General features: G+C 35.6%; 1 protein-coding gene and 1 pseudogene across 1 annotated transcript; one reads left to right on the plus strand and one right to left on the minus strand.

Moving 5' to 3' along the window:
* Positions 1-267: 267 nt before the first annotated feature.
* LOC125353591 (olfactory receptor 2W1-like) lies at positions 268-1,230 on the minus strand. The gene has a single exon (XM_048349280.1). The coding sequence runs from the start codon at positions 1,228-1,230 to the stop codon at positions 268-270; it is 963 nt and encodes a 320-aa protein (XP_048205237.1).
* A 20,570-nt stretch (positions 1,231-21,800) lies between these two features.
* LOC125353592 lies at positions 21,801-22,730 on the plus strand (annotated as a pseudogene).
* The last annotated feature ends 2,176 nt before the right edge of the window (positions 22,731-24,906 follow it).

The raw sequence follows: 24,906 nt of genomic DNA on the forward strand, positions 1-24,906 counted from the left end.
GCCAGTTTCTTTGGGGCTTTGGACTAAATTAAATGCATTTACTTTATGTGTACTTTTTCTGTACTAACGTACTTTCCCAGACCCAGGTGGTCAATTTGAAGCATAAAGACTGAATAAGAGGATAATGCTGCTTATATGCATAAAATATTTAAAATTAAGAACCATGATATTAATTTATCTTTATGATCTAAGGATTAGTTGTCTCAATAAAAACTAAAGATGATTAGAAAACATATTTCATACTTTTATTTATTCCAATTCTTTATATCACTTCCAAGTTTTCTTCAGCTTTGCAGAGGCCTGCTGAACCCTCATCAACTTCTTCAGTGCATCCTTCATGTCCTTATTCCTCAAGGTGTAGATGAGGGGGTTGAGGCTTGGAGTGATAATGGTGTAAAAGAGGGTGAAGAACTTGCCCTGGTCCTTGGAGGCACTGTTACCTGGTTGTAGATAGAGGTAGATAATAGCTCCGTAATACATGGACACCACCGTGAGATGAGATCCACAGGTGTTCATTGCTTTGCGCCGTCCTGCCTTTGATTTCATTCTCAGCACAGCTTTGGCAATGTAGCCATAGGATATAAGAATAAGGACCAGGGGGGTGAGGACAATGACAATGCCCAAGGCAAACACAGACATTTCTACCGCGGTAGTGTCTACACACGCTATCTTGACCATAGCTGGCAGCTCACACAGGAAATGATCCAAAAGGTTGTTTCCACATCTAGGCAAATTCACGGTGAGAGTACATAATGTTACAGAATTGGCCAGACTAATGCTCCAGACCATGATAATCATCTTGAGACAGAGATGGGGGTTCATGATTACAGAATAATGCAAGGGCTTACAAATGGCTGTGAAACGATCATAGGACATGACAGCCAAAAGAAGACACTCGATGGAGCCAAACCACATATAAACATAGAGTTGGATGAAACAGCCCACATAGCTGATGGTCTTCTCAGGCCCCCACAAGTTAACCAGCATCTGAGGGACGATGCTGGTTGTGAAACATAAGTCTAGGAAAGATAAATTCCTGAGGAAATAATACATTGGCGTGTAGAGATGAGAATCCAGGAGAGATGCCAGAATGATAGCTGTGTTCCCCACCAATGTAATAAAGTAGAAGATGGCCACGATTCCTGACAGGGTCATCTCTAGTTCGGGATGGTCAGAGAAGCCAAGCAGAACAAACCCATGTAAATAAGTATAATTGCTCCTCGGTTCCATGGCTCTAGAGCCTAAATCCTAAACTGTGAAGAAAGGGAGGAGTTGGGGTTTGAAGAGAAGGAAAAGAAAGAAAGAAGAGAACAAGAAAGGAGATTGATAAGAATAGGAGACGGAAAAAGACAGGGAAAAGATGGAAGAATAAAAAATGAGAAGGAATTGAGGGAAAGAGAAGGGTGGAGAGAGGAAGGGATTGAATGAGGGAGGAAAGGAGAGATCTGTGAGTGAGGAGGAGAAATAATTTGTCTACCTAAACTGTAATGACATGAGGAATATAACTTAAGAGAGACAATTTACATTTCAATTGAAATAAATTTTAGATGAAATGGAACTGTTTGTCAAAGAATCTATCTGGTGATAGATTTAATATAAATTTAACGTAAATTTTGTATTATAATATTAATAAAATTTAATATACATTTAATAAAACACAAAAAATCTACTTTTTTCATTCTATTTATGACACCTAAATCAAGTGACATTCTTAAATCAAATTATGAGTACATAATACATGTCAAGCTTGGAGAGTTCATCACATATAAATTTGAAAAGCTAAAATTAACCTGGTTCCAAATTATATTTCTTATAACACTAGTTAGCTTGATATAATACAGAGATAGTCTCTCAAATGCTCAACGCTTCCACCTATAAAATATATTTGATTAATATCAAAATAAAGACTGGTTTTCTTTTCCACATACTAGCCACTAATACTTCAAATCCCTGCGTGCTCTCAGATGTCTGGAATTCACCCTTGAACCCTTTATATCTCTCATCCTCAATACCTTTCTTGTCATTAAAACTGGCAAACTTACGTGCAATATATCAGTTGTCTTCGTATTTAAAAAAATGTCCATTACTATTATTCTCATTCAAACCTCTGTTTCTCACCTTTTGTGCTCAAGACTAGTGCTATACCACTTGAGCCACAGCTCAATTTCTAGCTTTTTTGTGATGAATTGGAGATAAGAGTCTGACAGATTTTCCTGCCTAGGCTGGTTTTGAACCATATCCTAGAGTCTCACCCTCCTGAATAGCTAGGGCTACAGGCATGAACCACCAGCACCCTGCTAGATACTCTAATTTTTAAGGATGTTCTGATTAGCCCCCTTTGACCTCATTCTCTTTACCCTTCTTTCAGCTTTTTAACATGTCAATGTTCAATCCAATCTAATACTCATTAAATTCTTGCTCTTATTGATAATTTCTATTTGTGTTTGAACTACTCCTTGCTTTAAAAGAGGTTTCTGGATTCTTAATCTCTTTTTTTGTCTGGTATGTTGTATTCTGTAGATGATCCCATACAGAATTCCTATAGATAGCAAATAGAAGGTCATAGGGAGCTTACATGCATCTCATGTCTGTTATTTAGCAGGTTTTCTTTTTAAAGGAATGTAACGTGATGAGCTTGCTTTGCTCATGTATGAAAGTGGTGAAAATAAAAGCACATAGAGATGAATATAAAGATCAAATAATAAATGTAAGATGTGTAGAGAACAATGCTTGGAACATATTATGCCTCAATACTCTTTCCTTAGCTGAATTATAATGACATTGTAACCAGGAACCATATTGGTAAATGTTTAACACTCTTTCAATACCAGTTTAAAATCTGTAAGCAAACAGACAGAAAACCTACCTTTTTTCATTCTATTTATGACACCTAAAGAATTTTGCTTAAATCAAATCATAAACATATCATGCCTATGCCTATATTTTAATAACCGAACATTTAAGCTACACTAAGGATAGTGATGAAAATCACTGAAACAGAATAGCTAGCTTTTTAATATTAAAAATGGGTGGTATTTTGTGAAAATAACTGATAGGAGGAGGTAAATTAAGCAGAAAGATTGTGATTTATACAAAGAGTCACAGAGATATTTACTAAGTTTGGTTAAAAAATAACTCAGTAAATAACTCCTGAAAGGATTAACAAGCAGATGTATTCAATGGCATTTCACAGGTGTCATCCCCATACACACGCATGTGTATCTCAGGACTGCCAAAATTTTAATAATTAAACAGATGATAAATGACTAATCATGGAACACAAAATGGTAGATTCTTACCACCTATGGAAAAATAATAACCAGACAAATTTCATTTGGTAGTATACAGAACACCTATTTTCTAGGAAGATTAATCCTGTGCTAAGTGTTCTTATCACAAGATAAAAAAGGAATGTGAGAAACAGGGAACTTTTGGAGGTGATAAACAGACTATGGCATAAAAACAGTAGTGATAATTTTACAAGTGAACATTTCCAAATTCACTGAGTCACACACAAATACATATCGCTTTTTGTATGTTAATAATACCTCAATATGGTTCACAAAAACTAAGAAAATATTTCATTGTGAAATAAATGGACACTTGTTTCTTCCTGCATGTGGATTAAGTGCAAAGAGCTGTAGTGCCATATATCTTGATAGTATGAATAAATTTCTTTAAGCTGCAGACATGAGTTAAAATATATTGGTTGCAATAGGTGTTTTGATTGAGTCATTGGGAATTTTTCTCAGAATTAGCTTTTTAAAAACTATCATTGAACCTGAGTTCTGCAACTGACCCACTTAAATACTAAAATATGTTGCAAGCTGTCATATGCCATTACTCTAAACATCATATTGTACTGCATAAATGCATTTAATGTCTGAACAGAAAGAAAAAAGAATAATTGTTTTAATAAATAGGCTAGTATATGTAATTGAACTTAACTTCTCAATAAAACACTATTTAAAAAGTATTATGTGAATCAAAAGGAACATTCTTTTAAAACTGAAATCAACCTCATACTATTAAGTCCTTAATAGTTCTCATCACCGGTATAAATCCCAAAGAGTAATTTTAAAATTAATTAATTAGCTTTAATTAACTTTAATTAATTTTAAAATTCTTCTGTCAAAAAGCTGAAAAAATCTTGAAATAATTTTCAGACATATTATAATATTTAAAAATGAACCTGAGTCCTTCCAAGTTTCATACTCTTCAAGACCAAAATACTTGCATTCTTCATTTTCAAGCTAATGTACATTTCTGCTAGATTACCAAAAATGTCAGGAGTTACAAATCCAGAACTAGTTCCATATCTTTTTCTTTTTAAAGACAATATATTTAATATTTCTTTCAGGATCTGTATAAAATGTAGAAATCTACAGTATTTATTCATTGTTAGGCTTGAGAGAAAAGTCTGGAGAATCGGTCCACACAGTTTTAATGCTTTAAGTTCTTTTTTTCTTTCACTTCCCACAATTTTTTTTACCAACACAAGCTCATTTTTTTCCATGAGATATGCAAGGTCAACTCTACCTGCTTCCAAGAGTGTTCCTTTCATGTCATATTTTTCAACCACTGTAGAGTCTAGAGTGTGGAAATTTTTCTGGTTAAGCATCTCTTCTCCAGGCTTGTAGCTCTCTTGTTTTCCTGAATTGCTATGGAAAAAGAAGTTTAAAAGGTCTTAAAAAGCATGGTGTCTGCAATTAATGACTACATGTTATATTCTTTAGAAATAGAGAGAATGAGTGGGTGTTAAATGTTCTCATCACAGAAATGATAACCATGAGAGAAAACCAAGTTGTTACTTAGCTATATTTAACATTCATATCTATATACACATATATGTTCATATATTCAAAACTTCATGCTTTATGTGACAAATTGCAAAGCATTACTTGTGAACAAAATCAAAGGCTTGCTATTAAATTTCTATGTAACCTAAAATAAATACAACTTTAGCTATTAATGTAAAAATCTGAGTAAAAATCACTAGGACAGGAAAAGCAAAAATGTATTTTAAGACACTTTTCTATAAGTAATAAGTATGTAAAGATATTGTTTATTAAATAAAGTACATTTCCAACATTAGAATGCTAGCATGTTAGCCCCAATAAGATAATCTTATTTTTAACACCTATATTGATTGGAGAGCAAAATGTTCTGTAGGCCATTATCATTAAATTACCTCTATTAGTTATCTCTGATATTCAAGTTCAAAACAGTTGTCTCTGAAAGAGATGCTCTACTTAAAAGTCCTAGACAGTAAGTTTGTGATCTCAATGTTTATATTTCTATTCTGTAGCCATGGTAACCAGGAGGCGTGATTCAAAAACTTCTGTGCCTATGACCATTTCTTTTTTTGTCTCAGAGGTCACTATAAATAACTAGATCCTGGAATAAGTACATACTCTGAAATTTTTAAGGAATTGGTTCATGATAAGTTATAATAGCTCCTTGAATTAAAATTCTCTAGCATTTTAATTATTTTTGGATTTTAAATATGCAAATATTATTTATATTAAATGAATACATAGGTAAAAACTGGCTGCCATATGCAAATGTGTAAAAGCAGACAACTTGACATCACCACTGATTTATAAAACAAAGTTAACTGTTTCCTTTTATATGACAGTAATCAACATAGCTTACAGTTCACACATAGCATGAAAGATAGCTAGGCTTATTGAATATGGAATCAGAGTATCTAGGCTAATACCTTGGTGGTTCCAGTAAGCAACTTGGAAAATTTATTCCATCTCTTGGTACCTTAGTTTTTTTATTTGAAGTCAGAGAATAATAAACATTTAGCCTATAGTTACTTTAGAGGATATTTTTTTGCTTTTGAAGATCTTTTCATTATGAGTTAAGTTGGACTAGGATTTGGTTCTATGTAAATTTATAATTTATGTATAATTTATATAGAACTTGAGTCTAGCTATAGCTAATTAAATTAAGGTTTCTTCTGTTTTGGGTTTAACAAAAATAAAACATACACATAGCACATATTAACACTTATTAAAATAGCTTAAGGTTTATGGAGAGAGAAGCTCATGAAATTAATATTACATGGTGAAAACTCTGCACATGCATACATTAGCATGTACACAGACATATTTAAAATTTATACTTTATTCAGCATGAATACCTTTTGTTCAATGATACTGGTATTTAATTTGTCAGCTTGTAATCTAGTTGACTGTGTAAAGATTCTGATGACTGTGATCTATATTATACATTGCCTTACATGAAAAAAAATGCCAAATGTGTCACATCACAGCTATTTATAGGCTATGCACTCACCAGCCTACTATTGAAATTTCCTATATATAAGACTGAGTGGAATTGTCAGGTGACAGACTCTGGGGTGGGAACCAGACACCAGTTATAGTTAATTTCACATTTGAAATTCCCACATACTGTGGTCCTAGAGGGAGTAGAAAGGCTTACAACTCATATGAGTTGCTGGTTTTTCAAAGCCTGGTTGGTGGTAATATGCATGTTGATGAGAAATTATTGAAACGAGTATGCTACACATAATTAGTGATCTTAAGTCTTGTATAAAATCATGGACTTAATAATGTTAAACAATAGTCACATTATTATTCAGCTCCTATGCAAATACCATGGAATAAATTATGTAATGTAAATAATGTGATGTATATGATTATATGCACTACAAAGAATAGGTACTTTAATGTATGGTTAATTATATGAGTATTATACATAATTAAAATGTACATGCATTAACATCTGCATTAATCACAAGATAAGTTGTGTCATTGAATTTGATATGCTTGTTACATTAATAGCACATGAGGTTTCTTTATGTGTTCTTATGTAGGAAATGTACGCATAATTGAAAGTGTCATTTAGTTTGTGGTACAGATGGCAGAGAAAAATGATTTTTTTCTTGATTGCCCTGCGGAGAAATATTCTCCATTTTATTATACAAGACTAGTGCTGTATTATATACTACAGAGACTCCTCATTTAAGAAATTTATTCTCAATTAAGCTTGTAAATGATATTAATGTAAGAGTGAATAAGCATAGGATAATATTGTCTAAAAACAATGAATCATGCTTCTCCTGGCTGACCTTTAAATCATGTAATATAAGAAATAAACTACTAGGATTCAGAATAAGCTTTGGTAAAGTTATTGAAATCTTAGATTTTATTGCTTTGATAATTCAAGTGTTGGAATGATTGCTGAAATTGAGATTCAGAAAATTAAGGAAACGATATTTAATTTCTTAGGGATAGATTGTAAAAATGTGTAGGAAGTTAGTATATATTACTGTCACCACGAGTTTTAGTATTTTAGAGTTTTTGTTGGTGTGTGATTGGATTGGGGAAATGTATTGTCTTAATACTATTTTTAAAAGAACAACTTTTTAAGGGAAGGAAAAGGGAATATCAAAATTGAGAGAAAGGATAAAAAGACAAACCATTCCAAAAGTAATACTTAGAAAACCATTTGGTGTAAACCAACTGTACAACTCATGGGGGAGAGAAAAGGGGGAGGAGGAGTTGGGGTGGGAATGAGGGAGGAGGTAACAGGATAAGAAATGTACTCACTGCCTTACATATGAAACTGTAACCCCTCTGTAGTTCACTTTGAAAAAAAAAGAAAAAGTCCTCCCCCCCCCCAAAAAAAAGCTGATTATGTGTTTATTCTTTACTCTTAGCTGGATATTTACTCATAGTTGAATGTTTATGTTGCATGTTTTGAATTGGGACATTGCTATAATATAGATGGAAGAAAATAAATAATAGAAAATAAAACGAATTAATTGTAATAGACTAGCTATGTTTTTTTTCCTTTGTGGGGTTTCAATTCAGGTCCTGGGCACTGTCTCTGAGGTCTTTTGCTCAAGGCTAACTCTCTACCACTTTGAGTCACTGTGTCACTTCCATCTTCCGTATTTCCAGACTTTCCTGTCTGGACTGGCTCTAAACTGTGACCCTCAGATCTCAGCCTCCTGGGTACCTGGGATTACAGGTGTAAGCCACCAGTGCCTAGAATAATTTTGAATACTTTACACAAAGAGATGAACAGATAGGAACATGAATTAAAGATAAAATAACTGGTAATTCAATTAAAATCAATTATTTTTCCCAAGGCATATTAATAACTTTAACTGAAAGACTTATTTATGACATAATTTAATAGACACTGAAAGGAATAGAAAAAGGGTTTTTTTTCACCTTTAAAAACTTCATAATCTGGGGCTGGGGATATAGCCTAGTGGCAAGAGTGCTTGGCTCGTCTACATGAAGCCCTGGGTTCAATTCCTCAGCACCATATATATATAGAAAAAGGCCAGAAGTGGCGCTGTGGCTCAAGTGGCAGAGTGATAGCCTTGAGCAGAAAGAAGCCAGCGACAGTGGTCAGGCCCTGAGTTCAAGCCCCAGGACTGGAAAAAAAAAAACACACACACACACACACACACACAAACTTCATAATCTGGAAAGAAAGACAAATATTTTAACAAAAATAATAAAAACTGTAAATAATTCCTGTGAATAATTCATCATTCTATAGTACACACAAAAAACTATACCTAAATGGAGGAGGAATGTTTCTAACAATGTAAAGCTACATATAGGAAAGTGGCCCCACAAGATGAAGCTTAATGATTCCTATCATCCTGGAATGGTGTAGCTGTCAAAATGTCATGGTGTGATATATTACTTGCATACTGCTTTAAGCAAACTTGTGGTACTACCAGTTGAGTGGAAGCCAGACACATAAAGTTATGGGCAACACATAATGCTTAATAATGATAATAAATGATTACGGTACTTGTTTATGTATTCACCCTACTGTACTTTGCATTATTATTTTTAAATGTTCTTGTTTTAAGTTTTATGGTCAAAAAACAAAAATATTCCCTGTTATATGCCAACATTATGTTGGCTGACTTTCCTGTGTCATTCTATCATTTTCTCTGTGTATGTCTTAAGCTCTTGTGATATTTATCAAGGTCCAAAAAGAAATGGCCATACTACATAGGTTCTGTGTATGAACACCATAGGATAAAAATATACGTGTGTACGTAGACAATATAATGTTTTCACAATTAGAAAATTAATAATAAATGTCTTAGAAATTAGCTCCATGATTAATTGATATGTGACTGTGTAGAATATAAAGTAATTGAGAGTATTTTTAAATTAAGGAGTCACCAGTTCATGAATATATATTGTTCCATCTGACTTCCAAAAAGGAGCACAATTCAGTCGAAAATATATTGTAGACAATGCGATTAGTTAAGATTAGGTTGTCCTGGACACATCGCTGAGTATTTCAAAGCAATAGTACTTTACAAAATTTAAGAGAGAAATGTTTGTGGGAATACAGAATAGTTTAAATAGCATTTGACAAGTATTTGTCACAAGTTGGGTAATAGAGAAAGAAGACACTAAGGCTCAATTCCAGACTTGGTACGTTGACATGGAAAGACCTAACATTAAAAAGGCTTATCAAATTTGCCCCATGTTGGGAAGACATAATTTGCATCTATAACCTTCTTGTTGGGTCACATTATTTGGCATGCACTGGGTGGAGTGGAACTCTGCAGCTGACTTACATCATGAAGGAGTGATTATTGGAAGCTTCTTACTAATGGTGCTCCCAGCACCTGGGCATAAGCCCTTCCTGAATGGGGCGGCCCCTAAGCTGCGCATCTCCACGTCAATCTCACCTACTTGGCTGCTAAAATGTGATGAGAGTCTCCACAAAACTCTATTTGCTTTTTTAAAATAAGGTATGCTAATGGGAGAAAAATACTTACCTCAACTTTATTTTTGTCAGTCATGGGGCTTGAACTGGGGGCCTGGGCGCTGTCCCTGAGCAATTTTGCTCAAGGCTAGCTTTCTACCACTTTGAGCCACACTGCAACTTCAGTTTTTGAGTGGGTCATTGGAGATAAGAATTGCACAAAACATAATAAGAACCTGTTGTTTCCATTTCTTGGAGTTCATGCTGATACACTTCATTATATATAGTGCTATGGACTTAGCAATCGGGGTTATTGAGATCCCTTATTAAGAATATCATAGACATGTTCTAGTTATTACAAATGAGGAAAACCATGCAAACTACTTTTCTTTGGGTCTGACTTACTTCACTTAATATAATTTTTCCAGGGTTTTCCATTTCCTCAGAAATGGGGCAATGTCCTTCTTTCTAATGGAAGCATAGAATTCCGTTGTATATACATACCACATCTTCCTGATCCATTCATCTACTGAGGGGTATCTGAGTTGGTTCCATATCTTACCTATGGTAAATATGCTTCAATGAACATAGATGTGCTGATAGCTTTAGTGTGGCCTTGTTTGTGAATTGCTGGGTCATAGGGGAGCTCTATGTTTAGTCTTTTGACGACCCTCCATACCACGTTCCAGAGTGACTGAACAAGTTTACACTCCCACCAACAGCCTAGTAGCATTCCCTTTTGGCCACATCCCCATCAGCATCTGTTGTTATTAGATTTCCGGATAATGGCCTTTCTAACTGGGGTAAGATGGAATCTCAGTGTTGTTTTGATTTTCATTTCTTTTATGGCCAGAGATGTTAAGCATTTCTTCATGTATCTATTGGCCATTCTTATTTCTTTTGTTCTGTTTTAGTTTATTGTATCCTTTGTCTTGTATATAAGCTTATTTAATCTATGTGGAAGGGAAAAGAAATCACAAAAAACAGGAGGTCTAAGGATGAACTAATACAACATTGATATTCACTTGACACTATGTTGGAAATGAACTTTACAACTTGGAGGGGAGGGATGTAGGGAGGGGTAAGGGGAGAAAATGAGGGATGGTGTAACAGTGTTTAAAAACACATGTACTCATTAGCTTACTTATGTAACTGTAACCCTCCTCTATCCCCCGCACATCACCTTTTCAATAGATTTTACAAGAAAATAAAAAGAATCTTACAGGGTTTTTTTTTTCTCCTGGATGGCTTCAAACTGCAATTTTCAGATCTCTCTGCTGAGTAGCTAGGATCACAGGCTTGAGGCACCGGCACCTGGCTTCTTGTCTCAACTTTTAAATAAGCAGCCAAATAAATGTAGTTATTTTAACATATTATCTGTGTTGTCTCTTTGAAAGCATTCCTTAGAGCCCATTTTATTAACCTCATTATCTTCTCCACATCTCTTCTTTTCAACTTCCTGAATGATGCACTCACCATACTGCGCTGTACCCCATATGTCTGTGTATGTGTGTGTATGTGTGTGTGTGTATGGTGTGTGAATGGGTGCATATATGTGTGTGTATGGTAACCAAATAAATGTATAGATATATATTGGATATATATGCATTTATATATTGAATACATATCCAATATATATATAATCATATATATTGGATTATATGCATATACAATGGATATATTGATATATCACGTACATATATCCCTCTGTACATATAAATATTATATATACATACATTTCAAGTCTCCACAAGGCAGAAAACAAAGTGAACAAAGATGAATGGTATACATGGTAGAGAAGGCTAGTTTCTGTCGCTTTCTTCTTCAAGCACAGCAGGTGAGAGCCAGATAAAGTCTCTCATAGTATAATCCAGTGATCCAGTGAAGGGATAATAGAATGGCCACAAATTTGGGAAGAGAAAAAAGGGGTCAATAATAAACTATACCTACAAGTTTATGCTAATTCTGAAAGCAAAATGAATTCTTAATAGCATCACCTTTCTTTTGTCCCTTGCCTAACTGGCTCTCTTTACAAACAGTATACAATAGTTGTCTCAGGTCAGGAAACTCTTTGGAACAACAACAAAAATTCCATTTAAAATTTTTAAAGACTTGGGTAAAAAGAAAGACAAATTTTTTTAAATCATAGTGTTTTGAATTTGATATAACAGGATTCTCATTGTCAAAAAATCACCAATTGCAATTTCCAATTGAGTAGTTACTTCAAGCAGAGGAAAGAAAGTAGAGAAAAAATACTTTAGGAAAGAACCTAAAATGAGATCTTAAAGGAATTAAAACCCTTGCCTGTTTCTTGGATCTTAGATCTGTCACGCATTGTTGTAATAAAAGAATGATCTAAGCTCATTCTTTTCTGGTTTGACCGGATAGTTCTTTTCCCATGTGTATTGATTTAGCTGACCACTGTTAAACTCTCTTGAGAATTTATTGTGTTCAGTAGTTGGGTAAGCAGCTGGGTGACCAATGGCCTCATATTCCAGAGGCTTGAAGATTGTTAGGTAGGCATCTCTTTCTTCTGTCATTTGTCCTTTCCTCCAGGCCTGTCTTAATTTCATTAATTTTTTTTAGAGATTCAAGTGCAGCATGAGAAGAGACATTAGTATGTAGGCACCATTTAACCCTCCACTTGTATGAACAAGACAGCAGGCCAATCTAGAATCAGATTAGAGGGTGTGAATACACTCAAGAGTGAAGCAAATCCCTAAGCTGATGATGGGGTCACTGAGTAACAAACAAAACTAGAACATAATTTTTGAAAATATTTTCTAATGGCTCTCTCCATTTCACTGGTATCTATCATAACATGTCATTTCCCATTTCTGATCTTCATAATTTGAATCATCTCTCTTTTACTTTTGGTTAGTTTGACTAAGGGTCTTCCAACCTTATCACTTTAAAGAACCTTCTCTGTTTCGTTGATTTTTTTATGGTTCTTTTTGTTTACGTTTTTGTTAAATTCTGCTTTTCTTCCATTTTTTAAAATTTTTGATTGAGTTTTTTCTGAGATGTTGAGGTACATCATTGTGTTATTTGTTTGATGTATCTCAGATTTTTTTAAAAAATTAAGCAATTACAGCTACTTACTTTCATTGCATTATTGCCTTCACTGTATCCTACAAGCTCTGCTAAGTGGCATCTTTATTTTCACTTGATTCCTGGATGTTGTTCATTTCCATACTGTTTTTTTTCTGATGGCAAACTGAATGTTCAAAAGTATATTTCTTATCCTTCATGTATTTTGTAGCTTCTTATGCTACGTGTTCTCTGATATATTCCATTATTGTTAATACACAAGTAATTATTTCCTGGGTTTTTAAATATTTGTTTAAAATGTATGTTATAGCCTAAAAATGTTATCTATTGGGGGAAAACTTCCCTGAACTGCGGAGAAGTTTGTATGTCCCATGTCTGTGAGGTGTGCAGTTTTGTAGATGCCCCTTAGACCATTGGCGCTGTTCAATTTAACTCTGAAATATCCTTGTTCAGTTTTTATCTGGATGACCACGTTGCTAATTAGAATGGGATCTTGAAATCTGTAATTCTTGTACCTGGAATTATTTGTATCCTTATATCAGGCTTATTTTCTAATTGGACATAACCAGAAAATAGAACATATCACTATACTAATTTCTCACAACAGATTTTTGTGCTTCTCCAAAATTCTTATGTCTAATCTTAACGTCCAACATGATGGTGTTAAGAGAGAAGTATACAGGAGATGTTTGGTTCATGATGACTCCTCATTCATGAATGGGATTAAGGACCTAATGAAACAGAGTTGACACAGTTTTTCCTTATGTGTCCTTCTACTATGTACCATGTGAGAACGCAGTGCTACTGAACCCGAAAGATGCAGCAGTGCTTTGTCATCTGGGAGCTGAGCCTGGGTCCTTACCAGAGATCACTCTGCTGGCTACTTAACTAGAACTGCCATCCTTCAGAAGTGAACAAAATAAATTGCATACACAGTAAGCAGTTTCCATTATTTTGTTACAGACAAACTAAGAAGCTTCCAAAATGTAAATAAAAGTTGTATAAACGGACTATAATTTATGGACTTTGTAATTGTATGGCATGAGATGCTTATGTTTAGACTTCAACATATGCATAATGAATTAATGAGCACTAAACTGGGTACCAGTAGCTCACACCTGTAATCATAGACTACTTGGGAAGCTAAAAACAGTAAGATTGCTAATAGAGGCCTGCCAGGGCAGAAAAATTCAATCTCAAGTATCACAAATAATAAATACATAGACTGGTAGATAGATGATCAAATAGATAGATAGATAGATAGATAGATAGATAGATAGATAGATAGATAGATAGATAGATAGATAGATATTGACATGGATATGAATAGAAATGATAATCTTTTAGAACTCATTTTTTCATAATTGCATCAATGTAAGTACAAGGCTAGTAGTGCATCAACCTAGTCTGAAAAAGATGATGTAAATAAATGTAAACCAGGACTCTAATCAACATGTATCTTTAAGACTGCAATAAATTCAATGCATTTTCATACTGTGATATTGAGAATTCCAGTGCTTTGGTGGAACCCTGGAGAACCCAAAAGCATCAATATTGGGTGGCGAAGCATTAGTAAAATAAACTCCATGTTGGATTTTGCTTGAATAAAGGATATTAAATAGAAACAGATAACTGTTATCATAACTTGAGAAAGAAGTATTTTATTAACATATAACAACATGTACTTTTGAATAAATGCTGAAATTTTTTACTTTAATTTTATTGTCAAGGTGATGTCAGAAAGTTTACAGTTTCATTTTTGTCAAACTTGTTACCTGGTCCCACATTTTTCTCCCACCTTCCCTACCCATCCCCCCAGTCCTTTCCCCTCCTCTGATTGCAGAGTTAATTTCCAACATATTGTCTTGTGAATAGCGCTGTTGCATTGTTTCACCCTTTATCCTTTGTCTCGCCATTTTGATATTCCCCTTTCCTTGCCAAATTCAGATAAATGTATATGCAATACCTAGGGAACCAACATCAAATACAGTGACATCAGGGGATAAGCCATTGGAAAGAAAAATGATAGAAAAAAGAAATAATTTTACATAGTACATTAAAAATAACAACAATGAAAAACCTCTTGTTTCCTTATCTTGGAGTTCATTTTGCTTAATGCTCAAATTTTTTATCTAAGCAGAATTAAGTACAAAAGTCACATACACACAAAATCGACTTGGATGTGCAGTGAGTATTCAGTAAGTCATTTAAGAGTTTAGTCCATCATCTTAAGTCCAAACTCCCAAACTCGCTTATATTTATTGAAATTTTAACCTCATGCAATTTTTTTTACTATTGGAAGGCAATGAAAAATATTTTATGGGCTGGGAATATGGCCTAGTGGCAAGAGTGCTTGCTTGCTTATACATGAAGCCCAAGGTTCAATTCCCCATCACCATATCTATAGAAAACGGCCAGAAGTGGTGCTGAGGCTCAAGTGGCAGAGTGCTAGCCTTGAGCAAAAAGAAGCCAGGGACAGTGCTCAGGCCCTGAGTCCAAGGCCCAGGACTGGCAAAAAAAAAAAAAAAAACTATTTTAAACTTTTCTAGGTTTGTTAAGGACTCGATGTACTCATAACTAGATTTATCTGTTTTACAAAGATAGGAAGCTGATGTAAATAATTGCTTGAGAATCACTTTATTTCACACACACCTACCCATTACTCTTCATTTTCAAACACCTTTACCCCTCCTTTAGAACTATCATCAAGTATGATATGAGCCACCATATATTAATATTTCCATTTCTTCACCCTTCCCTATTTATTTATTTTCACTAGGCTGTCCTAGTTTTCCACTTTTCTAAGTTCTACTTGATCATGAAATATACTATAGAATGCAAAGGGAGCATAAAAGCAAAGTCAGGATTATGTTTTTGGAACATTCAGTTTGCATAAATAAGTATATATAGTTTCCCCAAATGGTGAAATAAACACAGTTTCTAGGAGCAAATAGAAATACTCTGCTATGTAAAGAAACCCTATACAGGAATATGACTACATATACGTGTGTGTGCATGTGCGTGTGTGCATGTGGGTGTGAATGTGTGTGTGCATGTGTGTGTTACCTGTTAGAACACTGTAATAAAAGACAGGTACAGGAAAACCATTCACAAGTATTATAAAGCTGGCATGAGTTAGTGAATGTTTTGGATGGTTTGCATTCAAAATCTTACATACCAACTTCAAGAACACTTCAAGATATGTATTATCCAGTGTTGAGAAATAATGAAGTTGTGCCTCACTGATTATTTTTCCTCCTTTTGTGTATTAACAAGTATAAATGATGTAAAGAAATATAAATGCTATAATGGGATACCCTGTGGTATTTCCATACATGCAGAAAGCTGTGATTCTATCCAACCACTTGTTTTCCACATCTACCTCCACCTTCACACCATTCCCAGAACCTCATAATAAATATCCTATATTCTGGTTGACTTTTTTAAAATTTCCAAATACAAGACAATATTTGATACTTGTCTTTTGGTGTCTGACTTATTGTGCTAATAATAATGTCTTATGACATTGGTTGTAAATGACAGGATTGTTTATCAGTTATGGATGAAAACCACTTCAACATCTACACAGACATTTTCCATTTATATATAAATTGGCATATAGGCTAATTCTACATTTTAGCTTAGAATAGTTGTCTAATAAATATTAATTTATAGATATCTTTCTTTTTATTGACCTTTTTCTATGGTACTTCTATAGTCATTTTTGTCTGGAACCTCCATAGTGTTTTTCCTAATTAGATTTAATCCTTGCACATGAATACATTGTTCAAAATACTACATGGAAAAGGCATATCATTTTCTGTCAATTAAAAAGTTCTGGGTGCCAGTGGCTCACACCTATAATCCCAGCTGTTCAGGAGGCTAAGATCTGAGGGTCATGGTTCAAAGCCAGCCTGGGCAGGAGAGTTGGAGAAACTCATCTCCAATCAACCCTCAAAGTGCTGGAAGTGGAGCTGTGACTCCAGTGGTAGAATGTTAGCCATGAGCACAAAGGCTCAGAGACAGAGCCAAACCTCCAAGTTCAAACCTCGCAATGGGAATACATCCAAAAAAAACCAAAATGGTAACTAGTCTAATGCATCATATTATGAGAATTAAAGAAAACAAACTAGTGAGAGATCTCTTATTATATTTATTCAAATTAAATAATATTTTATTTTGCACTATTTCTGTATTTATTTATCTCTTTGTTTACTAGTACTATCTTGTTTAAAAATAAAAGTTTAGTGTTTGGGAAATTGAATGAGTTTATTTCAGGTACATCTAACCAGATTTTCTCTGACCCTCAAGACATTAAGTAACTATAAAGAAGTGTTTTCACAAACACCATTTTCCCAAGGAACTCTCTGTTGCCTCTTCTGGGATAAAGATATATAAATGGCTTATGTGGGATAATGCCCAAGAGATCTCAAAAGAATTCATACTAATAATGTACCATTAAGCCTTGTTGCTATCTTCTGCTATTGTCTTCCTAACCTCCCACCACCTTAGCTACTGTATTAACTGAAACACTAACTGTTCCAAGGCTAATTATTTAAGATGCCTCTATGGACCACAGTTTCTTGGTTTGAAATTTTCAAGCATATTCCTTCAGTTCCTTTTTATTGAAAAACCTTTTTTTCCCAGCTTTTCTGTTTCTTTTTATTTTTATAAATATTTATTATCAAACTGATGTACAGAGAGGTTACAGTTTCATACATTAGGCATTGGATACATTTCTTGTACTGTTTGTTACCTTGTCCCTTCCCTCCCTCCCTTCTCCCACTTTCCCTTTCCCCCCCTGAGGTGTTCAGTTCACTTACACCAAACAGTTTTGCAAGTATTGCTTTTGTAGTTGTCTTTTTATACACTGTGTCTCTCAATTTTGGTATTCCCTTTCAATTTCCTACTTCTAATACCAGTATACATGGTTTCCAATATACTCAGATAAGATTACAGAGTTAATGTAGGCACAACCACAGGAAGGTGATACAAGATCATCAATAATAGAAACTACAGATACAGATGGGACGTTGAAAGTAGTTACAACTGTGATATAACAATCATTTCTGTAACATGGAGTTCATTTCACTTAGCATCATCTTATGTGATCAAAAGGGTATAGCTATTGGGCCCTTGTGATGCTCTGCTATGACTTTGCCTAAACCTGTGCTAATTATTCCCAATAAGGGAGACCATAGAGTCCATGTTTCTTTGGGTCTGGCTCACTTCACTTCGTATAATTTTTTCCAAGTCCTTCCATTTCCTTACAAATGGGGCAATGTCATTCTTTCTGATAGAGGCATAAAATTCCATTGTGTATATGTACCACATTTTCCTGATCCATTCGTCTACTGAGGGGCATCTGGGTTGGTTCCAGATTCTAGCTATGACAAATTGTGCTGCGATGAACATTGTTGTGCTGGTGGCTTTACTGTGATTTTGTTTGTGGTCTTTTGGATAGATACCCAAAAGTGGGGCTGCTGGGTCATAGGGGAGTTCTATATTTAGCCTTCTGAGGAATCTCCATACTTCTTGCCAGAGTGGCTGAACCAGTTTACATTCCCACCAACAATGAAGAAGGGTTCCCTTTTGGCCACATCCCCTCCAACAATTGTTATTGTTAGTTTTCTTGATATATGACATTCTTACTGGGGTGAGATGGAATCTCAATGTTGTTTTGATTTGCATTTCTTTTATGGCCAGTGATGTAGAGCACTTTTTCATATGTCTCTTGGCCATTCTCATTTCTTCATCAGAGAAGTCTCTTTGTAAGTCTTTAGCCCACTTGATGATGGGGCTATTAGTTCTTTGCGGTTTTGTAACAATGAACCAGAAAGGCTACAAATCAAAGAAAGGTTGGACAAATGGGACAGCATCAAACTGCAGAGCTTCTGCATGGCAAAGGACATAGCTTGCAAGATAAACAGAAAGCCCACAGACTGGGAGATCTTTACCGGCCATTCAACGAACAAAGGCCTCATATCTAAAATATATGCAGAACTAAAAAAATTACCTTCCTGAAAAACCTTTATAACAAGGTAAGAAAAAAGGCACTTGTTTTTAAAGGTTATACATTTTTGAGGAAGATATGAACAGGTGTAGAACAGTCTCTTATACAAACACAAATATAGAGGTGTTTTTTCAATTCACAGAGAGTGTTCTAAACTTTGGAATTACTAGTCCAGCTTCTTTGAGAATGCCATGAAATACAGAATATCAAAACTGTATGTGAACTGGAGGAAGTTGGATACCAAACTTCAAGCTTTATTACAAAGTCATAGTAATAAAAAAAAATACACAGCTTAATACTGGCACAAAAATCGGCCTAAGGATCAATGCCTTGGAATAGACGGCCCAAAAATAAGCCCACAAACACATAGCCACCAAGTATTTGATAAGGGAGCCAAAACATACTGTTGCAGACCCTGGAGTGTCAGAAGCAGGCACGGTGTGAGCAAAGGCTCCACCGCCATTGACTCCAACCCTCAGGGTTACAAGGTGTTTTTTGTTGTTGTTGTTTTGTTTTGTTTTGTTTTGTTTTTAGAAGGGCCCTTCTCTCTTTCCTTTTTCTTTTTCTTATTGTTACTCTTTTTCTTTTTCTATTTCCTTTTCTGCTACTGCACTTCGGGGTCCCGTTACCTCCCTAGTTCTGTGCGAGAGAAGTCCTTCCAATGATTTCCTTGCCAGCTACAGCACTAACAAAGGTTCCCAGGGGCAAGGTGATTGATGATGGAGACAGAGAGAAGGCTGCTGTTTGTTTATTTTAGCAAAAAGCCTTGGCTATATACACCTTCTATATTTATCACGTTTGCATAATGTTGTCCTAGGACCCCCACCAGAAGTGGGCGGGGAAGTGCAGACTACAGGCATCCTTCCTCATTCTATTTCAATCAATCCTTGTCTACCATGCTCCCCCCAGATAAGCCCCCATACCCAGAAGCTGGAAGAAGCACTCCCCCAAAACAAAAGGGTGAATATTGGCAGCCCTAAGGGTTGGGGTCAGGGGTGGTGGAGCCTTTGCTCACACCATGCCAGCTCCTGGCACCCCAGGGTCTGCAACAACACACAGGTTTGAAGAAAGACAGCCTCTTCAACAAATGGTGCTGGCAAAGTTGGCTATCTACCTGCAGAAAACTGAAGCTACATACCCACATGTCACCTTGTACCAGAATCAACTCTAAATAATCAAAGAACTCAATGTAATTCCTGATACTGTGAAAATATTACAGGAAGAGGTAGGAGAAACCTTAAACCTTCTAGGCACAGGGTGAAACTTCCTAAACAAAGATCCAGAATTGCAACAAATGAAAGAAAGGCTGGATACATGGGATTATATCAAAACTGAAGAGCTTGCCTATCAAAGAACATAGCTAGCAAGATAAATAAAAGCCCATAGAATGGTAGAAAATCTTCACTAGCTATACATCAGACAAGGACCTCATATCCAAAATACACTTAGAGCTCAAAAAATTAAACCCCCCAAAAATAAACCCTCAAAAACACAACAATCAACCCTCAAAAACACAACAATCCAATCAATAAGGAATGGACAATAGACACATGAAGAATAATTCTACATATCTGGCCATAAAAGAAATGCAAATGAAAACAACACTGAGATTCTATCTCACTCCAGTTGGAAAGCTAACTGGAAACTAACAATAACAAATGCTGGTGGTGATGTGGCCAAACCCTATTACACTGTTGGTGGGAATGTCAACTTGTTCAACCACTCTGGAAAGTAGTATGGAATTTCCTTAAAAGACTAAACATGTAGATCCAGAAATTCTACTCCTTGGCATTTATCCAATGGACCACAAACCAGGCCAAACTATAGTCATGAACAAAACCAGATTTATTGCAGCATTCCATGAAATGGAATCAACTTAGATGTCCCTCAGTGAACAAATCTAGATTGTGTGTGGGTATGTGCCTGTGTGTATAACCTTTATTTTCTTCATTTATCTTTACAAAATGCCATCTTATTTACCTACTTGAGTTTTTTGCTTCAGCATAGCATTTACTTTAGAAACAAAGGAATATCTATATCCTGAAAATGTAAAATAATAGGTGAGTCTGAATAAGCCTCTAGGTCTGAATTGGGATGGTGAATTCTCTCCTGAATTTAGGTACATGGACTTCTACAAAAAAAATAGAGGTATATGTCATCAGTTGATCACTGATAACACTGGAATATGAGAACAGGATAAGCTCACTTTATAATGGAAAAATTCTTAAAGACAAATGCACTAAAATTTAATATAAATATCAAAAGAAAAACTAAATGTCTGCTGATAAGTATTTTCCTGATTTTTGATGAGCATTAAGTGAACATTCAAAGAGAGTGTGTTTCCTAAAATAGAGGGGGGGGGGAATGCAAAAATGAATCCTTTGGAAATCCTGTGTCATAAATTTATCTTAATACTGTAAAAAACAAATGATAAAAGGTTGGAACTTTTGCTCAATAACAAAGAGCCAAGACACAGTTGTTTAAACTTAAGTCCTTTCCCTTTCCACAGAGATAAGAACATTCAAACAACTCTTTGATAGTACCGGGGTTTTTCTTTCTTCTTCTACTATTGCTGTCTGAATATCTTTATTCTTCTAAATAGTTAAGCCATTCTCCTGATGCTATATCTACTGTGTCAAAGGCCTATGGATAGAAAATCACAGTCATTTTAACTACACCTCAGCTGAGTGTTGTAGCAATAAAAAAATAATAATTGTTGTTTGGGCAGTTGCCAAAGTATGTTCACATGGACTTTTCATTTAATCCTCAATAAAACTAAAGCAAATATCCATTACCAGGCTTATTGAAAAGAACAAATTCTCTTTAGAATGAATGACTAACAGACTGTAGGTAATTAGCACACATAAATCATATTCATAGCCTCACATGTTTTTGCATGCCTTCTTCAATGAATACATAATGAAGGCATAAATCATGTTATATCAGTGTTCATGAGTCTCTCTCTTTTTTGCCACTTCCTTATTTTAGGTGAAACAACTTGAAAAGAATGGCAGCAATTAACAAGAGTCACCCTGAAGAATTCATTCTAATGGGCTTTGCTGAGCAACCCTGGCTAGAGCTTCCTCTGTTCATTCTTCTTCTCAGAACATAACCTGTGTCCATAATGGGTAAGGCCACCATCATCCTGATGTCCAAATTAGACCCTCATCTCCACAGCCCCATGTATTTCTTCCTCACAAATCTCTCCTTTCTGGAAATTCGTTGCAGCACCAGGGTTGTCTCACAGATGCTATTTAACCTGGGTTGCTCTAAGAAGACCATCAGCTACATGCACTGTGCAGTTCAGCTGTATTTCTTCAGCACAATGGGAACCACAGAATCTCTGCTCTTGGCTATTACGTCTTTTGACCACTACTTGGCCTCTGTAGTGCACCCTCATCATGAACTGATGCTTCTGCATCTTACTAGTGTCCACCATGTGGCTGTGCAGAGCAATCTATATAGTCTTTGAGGTCACTGTCATTTTACAGATGCCCCTGTGTGGCAACAATAAACTGGATCAATTGTTTTGTGAGATTCCAGTTCTAATAAAGACTGCCTGTGGTGATAAGCAAGCTGTGGAGTTCGCACTCTCTGTAGCATGCATTTTTATAACAGTATTCCTCTATGCTTAATTTTTGCTTTCTATACTAGTATTGGACATGCTACATTGAAGATAAAATATTCTGAAGGGAGGAAAAAGAGCTTGGGCACATGTTCCTCCCACCTCATTGTAGTTTTCCTATTTTATGGCCCAGGAATTAGCATGTACCTTGAGCCTCCCTCCTCCATGTCTAGAAACCAGCCCAAGTTCATGGGTCTCTTGTATGTGGTAATGACTCCTACCCTCAACCCCTTCATCTACACCCTGAGGAATAAGGATGCCAAGGGGGCAATGCAAAACTGGAGAGGAACATCTGTGTCAAGTGATACCTAAAACAAATACCTAAAAAAAATTTCTTGAACATTAGAATGGATTTGTTTGGTTTTATTTTTTATAATTCATTCTTCTATCATACTCACATCTCGTGTTATATATTATTCTTGTAAAACACACATTTCTCACATTCTTTAATTCTGTTCATTAAACTATTACTCAGATAATATATTCTTTTCTGAATAATTCTAGTCTTCCTATATATTGAAATAGTATGTGGTAGTTTAAAATTTGAAACAGCCAGGCACAGGGCTTATACTTGTCATCCTAACTATTTAGGAGGCTGAGATCTGAGGATCACAGTTTGAAACCAGCCCCAGCAGGAATGTCTGTGAGACTCTCATCTCCAATTAACCAGCAAAAAAATAAAAATAAAAACAGAAATAGAGTTGTGGCTCAATTGGTAGAATGCTAGCCTTGTGCAAAAAAAAAGCTTAGGGACAGCTCCCGGCCATGAATTAATCCTCAGGCAGGCATAAAAAAGACAACAAAACAAAAATGAAAACAAGTTCATTCATTCAAGTTCATCTTCACAATAACATTCATCAACAGTCAATGTCACTGGACAAACATTTTATCATTAGAGAATTATGTGTCTATGTGCAAAGCCTTGGCTACTCTTCATGTTCTGGCTGCTTTGAATAAATCATGATTCTGATCCTATACTTACTCTCAATTAGATTTTGTCAGTCCACACCATGCTGACTATAGCCAATGGCAATATGTTACTGACAGATTCTGAAAAGATACCCATGTTTTCAACACACACACACACACACACACACACACACACACTCACGAATCACCACTGTGACATAATGCATATGTTAACCACTAGATTCATTCATTACACAATAGTCATGTTCTCAAAACATTACATGACACATGGAAATGATAGGTGATTTCTTACTAATTTAAAAAAATTGAAAAACTGAAAGAGGGGAAAATTATCTCAATTTAGAATAGAGAACTGTACCACCCAGGTCACAACAGAAAATAGACTACACACACCAAACCAGATGTGGAGGGAAGTTTAATAGGGAAGCATTTACATGACATTAGGAAAAATTGGGGAAACACAAGTCAGGTGTTTTTTTCATATATATCATTAACAATCTTCCTTGAATCTATCAACATTGGGGAGCTTGTTGCCAAACCAATGCCTAGAATAACAAACATCATATTGGAGAAAGAGAAAAGAGTAACTACTAAATACACAAGATCACCTATAAGGCAGTGACCATTGACTGAACAACAGAGGAAGAATGGTGTGTTCGGGCTAAGAAGGAGCTAGAAAGCCACACCTCAGTCTAGCTGCACTCTATCCTCTAAATCTCAGCTGAACATAATCAAAAATCAGATATTGAGAAAGCCTCTTAATCCACCCTCTGTGAGAACACAGTAAAGAAACTATTAAGTATGGAAGGCTATTTTTTTCTAAAATGAACTCCAGCTTTACCCCCAATATAACAGATCAAACCAAAATAGTCACTTATGCTAATAGTCTTATAATTTATCTAAAACATTAAGATAGATCAGTCCCAAAGCAAACCAGTTTCTCCTAAAAAGATATGACACTGGTGTATGTGATATAATGAAATAGGACTGTGTGCTCCATTTTGCCCTCTTTCCACCCAAAATAATAACAGTAACCTAATGACAGGAGTAGTAGTAATAATAATAGTAGTAATAATAGTAACCTAGTGACAGGAATTCATTTTTTCTGTTGTTTTCTTTCCTTGTCCCCAACTTTGAAAACCCTTTGTTCTGCCATTGTCCAGAGATTCCTCTGTCTCTTTTGAACAATGGAAGCTGTACTGACTCACAAGTCATAAAAAAGGTAAATAAATCTGTCGGGCTCGGGTAGCCTTCCCTGGCGTGGGGTTCAAGGCTCAGCTACGTTTCTCACTACCCCCTTTCTCACCCTCTCTCCTGGTCACCCGTCCAGCAGGTAGCCAGGATGGGGCAGGGGAGTCAGCACTGACCTCACGTGGGCGTGGCCTAACCAGAACGCTTACCCACCTCCTTACCAGTAAAGAAAGCCAGGTATAAGCGAGTCTCAGAGAAGCTTCAAGAGCAATCTGATTTATTAAGGCGGGGGTAAAGGGAAATGATAGCGAGAGAAGGCGATTGGCCAGGACGCAGATAGGCTGAGGGCTGTCACATGACCCCCTTG

Source organism: Perognathus longimembris, chromosome 6 (assembly GCF_023159225.1).
Source record: "Perognathus longimembris pacificus isolate PPM17 chromosome 6, ASM2315922v1, whole genome shotgun sequence".
NCBI classification, from domain to species: Eukaryota; Metazoa; Chordata; class Mammalia; order Rodentia; family Heteromyidae; genus Perognathus; species Perognathus longimembris.

Coding starts and splice junctions, on each gene's coding strand:
- LOC125353591 (XM_048349280.1), bottom strand. CDS start 1,230: ATGGAACCGAGGAGCAATTATACTTATTTACATGGGTTTGTTCTGCTT.